Consider the following 10,509-nt stretch of genomic DNA (forward strand, 5'->3'; position numbering starts at 1 on the left):
TTCCCCTGGGCCGCGCGGGCGGGCCCGAGAAGCACAGTCTTTGTCTGCTGCGCCCCGTAGTGCCCCCGCCCGCCTGGTCCGAGGCCACACCCTCCCGGAGCGCGCAGCCAATGAAATTTGGCGGCAGCACCCAGAGCGCGGGGTGTTGTCCGCGCCTCCTGTACCCATTGGTTGCACTCTGCACCCGCGGGGGCTGCAGCTGGTGGGGCGGGGCGCACAGCGCGAGGTGAGGCCCGGCGTGCTGGACGCCAGGGAGCGCTTTCCATCCAGCCGCCACCCGGACCAGGCTTTGCGCCCGGCTGCGAGACAGCCGGAGCCCCGACGGCCCAGGGGTCCAAGGAGTAGTAGGACTCAGGCGGCTCGTGGAGCCGAGCCATGGCGCTCGACTTCCTGGCCGGATGCGCTGGAGGTAAGGGCACTCCAGGCATGCCAGGCACGCAGCCTGCCCGGTACGCGAGGACAGGTGTCTTCTTGACCCTTCCGTGTGCACTGGGTGTGAGGTCTGGGGATCCCGGCGGTACCTCGGCTTGGCCAGAAGCAGGGACAGACGGAAGGATGCGGGCGCGCAGCCCGCGGATTCTTCCCTCCCGGCAACTGTCCGAGCGAGGCTGGTGTCACCGTGCGACCTCCTAGAGGGCTGACCTGACCTCAGGCGCCCAGTGCTTCCCATGTGGTGCTTTGAGCTGCTACAGGACTCAGAAAAGGAGGAAACGGCCTACCGGGTGGTCAAAGTCAACCTGACTCTGGAGAGCTTGAGGCGGAGAGCAGACCAGATTTGCCCGTGGCCCGACTGTGCGGACCTGTTGAACCTTTAGTGTCTTTTCTTGTACCTAGCTAGAGGCATAGTTCATTTAGTAAGTATTATATACAGAACCTGATTTAACCGTAAGGATTCCAGGTACATCGGCCGACATGGCAGTGGTCTGGCTGGTTACGTCAAGGCTGGGTTCAACTCTGAGGCCCAGGCCTGGCTCCTCAACCCACCTGTCCTGTTGTCTTCCTCTGCTTACCATCATGGCCCTACCAGGAAAGATCTCACCCGAAAAAGGTCTCCCTTGGCCTTAGGTGCTTAATCTGTGCTTGCTTCTTCCTGGGCAGAGAAGGCTGGTCTGGCAGGATGCCTTCCCAGGGCAGTGATGTGCCCACAAAGAGCTTGAGAGCCGCCAGGCTGTAACCCAGGCTTTCCTCTGTAAGCCGTGGGAGGGGGCAAAGCCCAGGATTTCTGCAAGTTGGTGAGGAATTAGAGACCCAGCCGGAGTCCCGTCTTAGCCCCCACCAGTAGCAGGAAAGATGAAGTCCCCTCCTATGACCAAGCCCCCCACCTCCTATTTTGCTGCAATCTCCCCAGGGCCACGGTTCCCTCTGTGGTTGCAACTTCCAGATCTGCTTAGAAACCCAGACTGCCCCCATGGTTCAGCCACCCCTTACTCAAGCAGGCCTTTCCTACCTCAGATGCCCATCCATCTTCACCCCGCCTGTCTCAGGGGAAGCATGTACCTCCAGCCCCGGAATGCACTCCCACCCAGGGTGCATAGAGAGAGCCCGGCTACATGGAAGTAAGGCAGGGTGGGTCTGAGATGGGAGTCACCTGCAGGGCCTCGTCTGGGCTCATCCAGCAAGGAAAGAAATGGGAAGAGGTTGTGACCTCACACTCAGCCTCTCTGAAGGGATAGGGCTGCTGGGGGTGGACAATGATCTGATTGTGTCCTGGGCGTGCCTTTGGGGTTCCAATCACTGCTTGCTGTCAGACATGCTCTGGATGTGGGGATCTGGCCTCCTCAAGCGCCTGCCTGGAAGGGATGATGATGGGGCAAATTTTCCAGAGGAAGAATGCTCTGTGGGTGTGCCTGCGTGGCCCAACACACATCCTATCTCTTTAGCTTCTGTGGGAGGCAGGGCAAATATCTTGACTAATGGATTGGTTTCTGGTAGAAACTTATCTGGTAGATGGGTAGAAATGCTTCTAATCAGTTCCTACTGTGAGAGGGTCTCAAATCTTGAGGCCACAGTGGCTCCTGGGTTCTGGATAGGGCATGGCTGGTGTGACCTGGTTACCAGGTAGTGTCTGTGGAGGCAACAGGCTTGTCATCTCTCAGAACTGCTCCCAGGTGCTCCCAGGCGGCCCCTTCCTGTCCTCGGATGCTCATGGTGTCAGAGTCACTCTGGCTGTGGTCAGGGTCTTTGGATTTGAGGGGTCCCTTCTGCTGGTGTGACTACACTTGGGGGATCCTCTCAGAGATGGTTTCCCAGCAGAAGGGGTGGGTTAGAGGGTTTCCGGTCTCTTCAGGGTCTTGGAAGTGCCAAAGGCTGCTGTTGCTGGCATCAGGGGGCCTTGGAGGGAGAGGGAGGAAGGTGAACAGGGCATATCCAGATGCCCAGCACACCAGCCATGGGTGATAGGCTTTCTGAAGCCCTAAAAGATTCAGATTATCCCAAGAAAAGAAGTTCAGGAAGCAGGATTTGCAAATACGAAAAAGCGGTAAGCAGGGGCTGGGCGACTGGGCTCTGTGAGTCCTGGTTTTGCCCCAGTCACCACTAACCAGGAGGTTAAAAGCAGGTGAAAATGGGTGTCTCTCCAAAAGGAGGAATTGAGGTACCACCAACACAAACAGGTGATATTGGGAGGCCATGAGCAGCTCCAAGAGACAAGGAGCCTGTCTGGAAATGGTGACTAGGGGGAATAGATTATAGTGGAAATTTCCCTGGCTTGGAACAGGGCCTGAATCTGCAACTCGAGGGCTGGTGGAGTGCCAAGGGGGGGTTGCTTTAAAGGAACAGGCGCACCCTTGGCATCCCCTGGCAACATTCCTAAAATCCACATGTAACATCTCCAAGGTGTCCAGACGAAACAATGAGGAGAGGGTAAGCAGTAGGCTTCTCACCTGCAGACTCCAAGATGAGAGGCAGCGTGGAAAAGTGGCAGTGATGGGGGCCAGGGGTGGGTGAGGGCTCAGGGGATGCCCCCCTTTTTTCCTGGGTAAAGACTGGAGTGTTACTAGAAAGTGTCCTACTGGACACTGAAAGAGCAGATCACAGGAAAGCCAGATATGGTGGCACACTTGCAGGGACAGGCTGATCTCTGAGAGTTTGAAGCCAGCCTGGTCTATATAGGGAGATCCAGGCCATCCAGGGTCACACAGTGAGACCCTGTCTCCAAAAGGAAAAAAAATGGTTTGGCTTGTGTGTTGTTTTTTATTTATTTGTTTGTATTTATTTATTTTGGACAGAAGCGTGAAACACAGTGGACATTATAGAAGGATGCAAGGCACAGTTTGGGAGCAGATGTCACCCTTTAGTGTCTCCTGGCAGGATCTGTGGCCATCCCAGGCAGGACCAGGAGAGATGCTGAGAGGCTAGGACACAGCCCTCGCATGAGTAGAGCTACAGTTGCATCACTTACTGGCTGTGTACCGGAGACGCACTGCTGTGGGCGTCTTGGTTCTGGTTTCCTCAATTGTAGAATGAATTCATAGGCCTCTGAAGTGGCAGAGTTAGGATCTGTATGAACCAAGAGCGTGACCGGCAGTGTGTAATGTTACTGTTCATTGCCGTTAGACATAAAATACTAGCAGTCAAAGGGGATTTCTTTCTTTCTGCATTGCTAAGGGAGGAACCCAGGACCTCAAGCACTGAGCAGGCGCTCCACCTCTGGCTGCCGGCCAGCCCCAAAGAGGCCCTTGGGCAGATGTTTCCTAGAGAAGGAAACCTCCCTGACTCCTGTTTCTTCTGAGAAATGGGGTCATTGGGCTGCAAGGGGGTATGGGGGTTGAGGAGAGTCACACCGATGTTCACTACCAACAGGCCACTGAGGAATGTTCTTAAGCCTTTGGGGAGAGGTGAACCCTGCTCTTGTGGGCGGGGTCTCTGGCAGGCCCTTAAGTGATAAAAATACTGAGCATGACTCAGAGCAGTGTGGCACTTGGGAGGTGTTGGCCAACAGGCAGCAGGTCCTCAGGCAGTATTTCCTGGGGGTTCCTAATCTCCAGGCTATCCTAGAGTGGGGGGAGGGTAGGAGGAGGAGGATGCTAAGTGCCTTTCAGGTGACCAAGGGCTGCAGGGGGTATGGGGGTGATGAGAGTCACACCGATGTTCACTACTCCGACTCCAACATCCCAGGTTCAAATCCCAGTGACAGGCTAACCTCCAACTCCAACAGCCTGGGTTCAGATTCCAGTGACAGGTTCAAATCCCACTGACAGACAGGTTCAAATCCCACTGACAGGCTAACCTCCAACTCCAACAGCCTGGGTTCAAATTCCGGTCACAGGCTAACCTCCTATTCCAGTATCCCCAGTTCAAATCCCACTGACAGGCTAACCTCCTACTCCAACATCCCAGGTTCAAATCCCAGTGGCAGGCTAGCCTCCGACTCCAACAGCCCCAGAGCCTTCTGTAGTGTTAGGCTTTGGGATGGTGCTATACAGTTCCCCCAAGGGATACATGACCTCAGGGAACTGCAGGGGGAGGCAAAGGACACAGCATCTGAGTTAAGCTGATGCAGGCTGCCCCTTGTTACCAGAGGGGAAGTGACAGGAATTCCTGGGATGTACCCAGGGTCCCGTAGAGACCTGATCAGTGTTCCCTTCCCATGCGTCCTGCCTGTCCATCTTTCCTTGGCAGAACCTTCCTGTCCCAGGATTCTGCAAAGATCTAAAGCACTTGGTCACAGGTACCTTTTTCTTCCAGGTGTGGCAGGTGTGCTTGTGGGACACCCTTTTGACACAGTCAAGGTGAGTCTCCTGTGCAGGGAAAGGCAGGCTGGGACAGGCCTGCAGTGTTTCTGGCCCTGGAACACAGTAAAGATCATTCCTCGGGTTTTAAATGAGGCAGGGCGGCCGCCCCTCACTGAACGAACTGACTGACCCTTCCTCCTGGGCATTGCGTCTTCCACAGAGGCTGAACTGCCTGAGTTCACGGGCTCAGCTTTACTTGGCAGAGACTGAGGTGTTGATGGGCGGGTTTCTTGTCAGCCAGGGAGAGAAAGCCCACCCTGTTCTGATGTATAGTTCCCTAGCATCTTCTTTGAATTATTAGCCTGTGTGTTTTGCCTGCATGTATGTTTGTGCGTCATGTGTGTGCCTGGTGGGACTGGAGTTTCAGGTGGTTGTGAGCAGCTATGTGGGTGCGAGGAATTGAACCCAGATCTTCTGGGAGATCAGCCAGTGCTGTTAACTGCTGAGCCATCTCTTTAGTCCTACCCCTGACATCTGAAAGAAAGTAAGAGGTCAGAAAAGGCAGAAATATAAGGAATCCGACCCTAGTGGGCCAGGTGTGATAGGTAGCACACCTGGAATTCCAGTCCTGGGGAGAATTAAGAATTTGACACCAGCACGAATTGGGAAAGCCTGCCTCAACAGCTGGATGTGGTAGCAGACGCTACGGTGGCGGCATTGGGAGGCTAAGGCAGAAGGACCACAAGTTTGAGGCCAGCCTGAGCTGTATAGCAAGGCCACGTCACACACACACACCAGAAATAAACTCGAGGCTATTTCCCTTTCAGTCTTTATGGATCAGTGCTTGTCACGACTGTCCTGAGTGCTGGCATGTACCTGCAAGGCAGTGTCACCCAGCAAGGTCCTAAGAAACACTTCCAAATGGCCAGGGCTCTGAACATGGACAGACACCCTGGGGCAGGTACCTCCTGAATCACACCTCGATTATCACTGGATCTCTGGGTCCTTAGGATCCCAGGACAGAGATCAAGGAGACAGACGCACACCATCTGGTGGAAAAGCCCTGTGGTCGGACTTGTAACTGCTCAAGCTGGCCACATCAGGACCAGCCTCAGCCGTTTTCCTTGTGCCCAGTGTCCTGTGAGCAGCAGGGCTCGAGACCAGACCTGTACTTGGTTCAGGCTCTGTTCCCACTGGTGTGAGGGAAAACCTGGAGGCTGAACACACCATCCCCAGCTAGCTTAAGCTTCACATACTTTTTCTTCCTTCAGTGAAGCGGGTGTTTGCTGGCACAGAAAGTAGCTCATTAATTCAGAGCTGGGGTTTCTTCCAATGTGGGTGTAAGACCCTGGCCTTGTGCACTGGCTTCGACCTTACAAAGCTCTGTCCTTGGTCCAGGCATCTGCGAGGTGACAGGGTGGATGAGGTTACAAAGTCCTGTTGTCCAATGTGCACCAGGATAACTTGTGTCTCGTTAATGGGTTAAATTGCAGGCCACAGGCAGCATAGACCTGTCACCTGGCATCCCTGGGGACAAGGCCAGAGAGCAGACTCTTGGCAAGCAATGGCCCATGAGTTCCATTCACAGGCTTGCAAGATCCTGTCCACAAGGTGACCCACCATGCCCACATTCTGCCTGGATGCCTTCTCCCATTCACAGTGAGGCTGGCCAGAGTCACACATCATTGTGTTAGTATCTTGTGGGCGGATGTCTCAGACACCTCCCACAGCTGTGTCGGGTCAATGAGAGCCGTGGATTCACATCCTCAGCCTGGCATTGCAGAGGCTGCTGACTTGACTGGTACTCACTTCTGAAGCAGGCCCCTCGGGTATGAAAACACTTTTGTCCTGGTAGCCCCAACTCCCCCGAGCTGCTGGGCCCACGACCACCCCTCTGCAGTTATTCAGCCACAGGAGTCACTCCCCTGCCCACGGATACCCGTAAAGTGATCGTTCAGAAAATCAATTTGTACACCCCCAACCCCCAACTATGGTTGAGCTATTGACATTCAAGCAAACTGGCCATATAAAGCAGTTTGCTTGTTTTTAATGTATATGGGAGTTTTGTCTGTCTGTGTATCATGTATGTGCCTGATGCCCATGGAGGCCAGAAGAGGGCATTGACTTCCCTGGAACTGCAGTTACAGAAGATTTGAACCAGAGTGGGTGCTGGGAATTGAACCTGAGTCCTCATACAGCAGCCCTTGCACATGCTAGGTAAACCAGTGTAGTTCCATCACTGAGTCATGGCAGACCCTTTCTGATTCAGGTCTAGGGGGCTTCCTAGCTCTTGAGACCGTGATGTGACCTAATTTCCCTTCTAGCTGTAACATGGATTCCAAGTTCAGGATACGCCCCCCCCCTCATGCCACCATGAAGCCAGCATATCAAGAGCAGATAAGCTCTCAGGCAACGGAGTGCTTTGATGTGGGAAGAGGTTCTGGGTCTGGCAGTGTCCCCAGGTCCTGGAGTTATTGCCGTGGGTACCTAGGAGGCTGTCAGCTGTCTGCCACCACTCATGCCTCATGGCCATGGTTGTCAAAGGGCTACTAGAAGGAACCAAGCAGGAGCAGAACGGAGGCCCAGAATCCCACCCTGATGGAGGTTTCATGGTGGGACACCAGGCTGGGGTTCCTCTTTGGTCTCAGCCCCATAAGGGAAGACAAGTGTCACCTGAACAAGGGTTGGTGGCAGTGCACAGGAAAGACCTCTTCCACTTGTCTTAGGGACTCCCCGCCCATCTGCAGCTGGCTGTTCTTGTAGCTGTTAGCTCTCAAACACCCAATCGGCTGCACCCTGGAATCCCAGACTCACAAGTAACTTGTGCACTGCAGGCCCGGGGGGAGGGGGCTGCTTCAGCGGCTCTGCCTGTCCCTGCTCACTGGCTCTGTCTGCCCCTGCAGGTGCGGCTGCAGGTACAGAACATGGAGAAGCCCCAGTACCGAGGGACACTGCACTGCTTCCAGTCCATCGTCAAGCAGGAGAGTGTAAGTGCCTGGGCAGGGCAATTGTTGGGCCGGGAGCAAGCCTGGAGGTGCTATTACCACAGGCCAGAGCTCAGGGAAGGTCACTGGGGTACCCATGAGGGACCATGGGTGTGTAAACCGATTGCTGGGGCATCATCCTGGATTGAGGACGTTGTATCGACCAGAATTCTGCGGGCTGCCCATGAGCAGCCGGTGGTTAGGGCTGCACAGGGCCTGAGGAGAGTGACTGGCCAACGCAAGCAGGGCGACAGCCCTCATCCCCGATGGCGTTTCTGTCTCTGCAGGTGCTGGGCCTGTATAAAGGTCTGGGCTCACCACTAATGGGGCTCACCTTTATCAATGCACTGGTGTTTGGGGTGCAAGGAAACACCCTTAGGGCCCTGGGCCAGGACTCGCCACTCAATCAGTTCCTAGCTGGTGCGGCAGCAGGCGCCATTCAGTGTGTCATCTGTTGCCCCATGGAGCTGGCCAAGACCAGGCTGCAGCTGCAAGACGTGGGCCCTGCCCGAACCTACAAGGGCTCCCTGGACTGCCTGGCACAGATTTACCGGCACGAGGGTCTGTGTGGCGTCAACCGAGGCATGGTGTCCACGCTTCTGCGCGAGACACCTAGCTTTGGTGTCTACTTCCTCACCTACGACGTACTGACGCGTGCCATGGGCTGCGAGCCAGATGACCGCCTGCTGGTGCCCAAGCTGCTGCTGGCGGGGGGCACGTCGGGCATCACATCCTGGCTCTCCACCTATCCTATGGACGTGGTTAAGTCACGGCTACAAGCTGATGGGCTGCAAGGAGCCCCCCGCTACCACGGCATCGTCGACTGCATGCGGCAGAGCTACCGGGCTGAGGGCTGGCGAGTCTTCACACGGGGGCTGGCCTCCACGCTGTTACGTGCTTTTCCCGTCAACGCTGCCACCTTTGCCACAGTCACCGTGGTGCTTACATACACCCGGGGCCAGGAGGCCCAGCTAGACAGTGAGGCGGTTCCGAGCACCTCCGCCACCCCTGCTGGGCCTGCCCTGGCCCAGCCTTCCAGTCTGTGATGCTGCCTAACATATGGACATCCCCAAGGCCAGTTGGCTGAAACCTGACACAGATAATGTGGCTTCTCGGCCAGTCTCCTTGCTCCTTGGCTGGTGACAGCAGCCAGGCTATACCCCCACTGACCTCCTGTTTTCTTAGCTGTAAAATGGGGACTCTTCCTCGTACACGGTATATTCGGGAAGGTCAAGCCTGCCTAAGTTGACACTCCGCAGACAGCACTGCCAGTGAGAATCTTCCAAGACCTACACTCCAGGGTTCTCTCCTGAGCCAACTGTAACAAGCTGGCCAAGGACCCGCTCCTTCCCACAATCCCAGGAAGACATTGGCCTCTTCTTACCATTAGGGGCAGAGGCCAGTATGGAATGCGCCTGGCACTTCTCAGCTGCTGCCCTTGAACTGCATATGGGGCTAGGGCCCTGGATCCTACCTGTGTAGGGCCTACCTGGGGAGCAGATGGGTTACTGGCCTCAGTGTCTCCACGGTGAAATTGTGTGACAGCTGTGACAAGAAGTCTTCTCATCCCTGGGTCTCTAGCTACCTGTCTGTACAATGGGGACCTTGGTCAGCTGAGGTCTGGCTCACTACTGCCAGTCAGGATTCCCAATGATGGGTAGGCAGAGGGGCCAGGAGAACACAGTGCGAGATTGCTCCCCTTCCCAGTAAATGTCCCTGTGAGCATTCTCAGTGCCTGTGCCCCTGGTCTTAGCACCTGGTACAGTGTAGCTCTCTGGCTGGCTGTGACTGTTGTACAGGGCCCTCTAAAGGAATAAAGCCTTGTTTTCTAAGTGTGTCACGCTCCTCTCTGCAGGGTGCAAGGGACTTCATTTCCTTTCTTGCTCTGCATTCAAGTGGCTATGGCCTATGTACTTGGACCTGGCCACATTCCTGGTCTACATGGTGGTAAATGGAGGCATGAGGGTTGCTTAAAGTAAAATCACAAGCATGCCCTTTAGCAAGTATTGGCTGTCATTCCAGGAATTGGAGGCCTGTGGTGGGGACACAGGTCCCCTGGTGAGAGAAAAGTATGAGAGCGTGTGCCCTGTGATTAGTCTTTCTCTGTCCTGCCAACTCCCAAATCATGACACGGAGACTGACAAATTATGACAGCTTGGCCTTAGCTTAGGCTTGTTTCTAACTTGCTCTTATAACTGCAATCAGTCCATTTCATGTCCTGCTTCCTCTGCATCTGGCTGGGGACTCCACGTTTCTTCTTCCTAGAGGTCTCTTTGTCCGGAAGTCCCACCCATACCTCCTGCCTAACTATTGGCCAGTTAGCATTTTATTAAAACAATCACAGTGACATATCTTTCAACTGTAATAAAAATCTCACAACATTTCCCCCCCTTTTGTCTAAATAAAAAGTGTTTTAACTTTAACAGAGTAAAACTATATATACAATAAGAACAATTATAAGGGGCTGGAGAGATGGCTCAGAGGTTAAGAGCACTGACTGCTCTTCCAGAGGTCTTGAGTTCAATTCCCAGCAACCACATGGTGGCTCACAACCATCTACAATTCAATCTGGTGTGTATGTAATAAATAAATAAATCTTTAAAAAAAAAGAACAATTATAAGGTAAGAATTACATTTACAATATCCAGTCCATCTGTATTTGGCAAATTTGGAGAAATTACCCTGTTAATCTTATTTTGATGAGTTCAAAGTTTTATACTTAAACTATTTAGACCTCAAACCATTTTCTTAGATGAACAATTGAAGCTTTTGTGTTTCTCAACCTTATACAGTTTACACCTCTTTTGTGAGTTTCTTTCTGAATTTGGTAAGAAAAAAAAACTGTAACCATC

General features: G+C 53.9%; 1 protein-coding gene across 1 annotated transcript; it reads left to right on the forward strand.

Moving 5' to 3' along the window:
* The first annotated feature begins 207 nt into the window (after nucleotides 1-207).
* Nucleotides 208-10,080, forward strand: Slc25a29 (solute carrier family 25 member 29). The gene is made up of 4 exons (XM_040742501.1): nucleotides 208-409; nucleotides 4,687-4,730; nucleotides 7,577-7,660; nucleotides 7,945-10,080. Exons 1-4 carry the CDS (start codon nucleotides 376-378, stop codon nucleotides 8,701-8,703), a joined length of 921 nt encoding a protein of 306 aa, XP_040598435.1. The 5' UTR covers nucleotides 208-375; the 3' UTR covers nucleotides 8,704-10,080.
* The last annotated feature ends 429 nt before the right edge of the window (nucleotides 10,081-10,509 follow it).

Source organism: Mesocricetus auratus, unplaced genomic scaffold, assembly GCF_017639785.1.
Source record: "Mesocricetus auratus isolate SY011 unplaced genomic scaffold, BCM_Maur_2.0 Super-Scaffold_15014, whole genome shotgun sequence".
In the NCBI taxonomy this organism is placed as follows: domain Eukaryota; kingdom Metazoa; phylum Chordata; class Mammalia; order Rodentia; family Cricetidae; genus Mesocricetus; species Mesocricetus auratus.

Bases quoted from the DNA above. Each gene is read 5' to 3' on its own strand.
- Slc25a29 (XM_040742501.1), top strand. From the start codon at position 376: ATGGCGCTCGACTTCCTGGCCGGATGCGCTGGAG. The intron at 410-4,686 runs GTAAGGGCACTC...TTTTTCTTCCAG, and splicing joins CCTGGCCGGATGCGCTGGAG to GTGTGGCAGGTGTGCTTGTG. The intron at 7,661-7,944 runs GTAAGTGCCTGG...CTGTCTCTGCAG, and splicing joins CCATCGTCAAGCAGGAGAGT to GTGCTGGGCCTGTATAAAGG.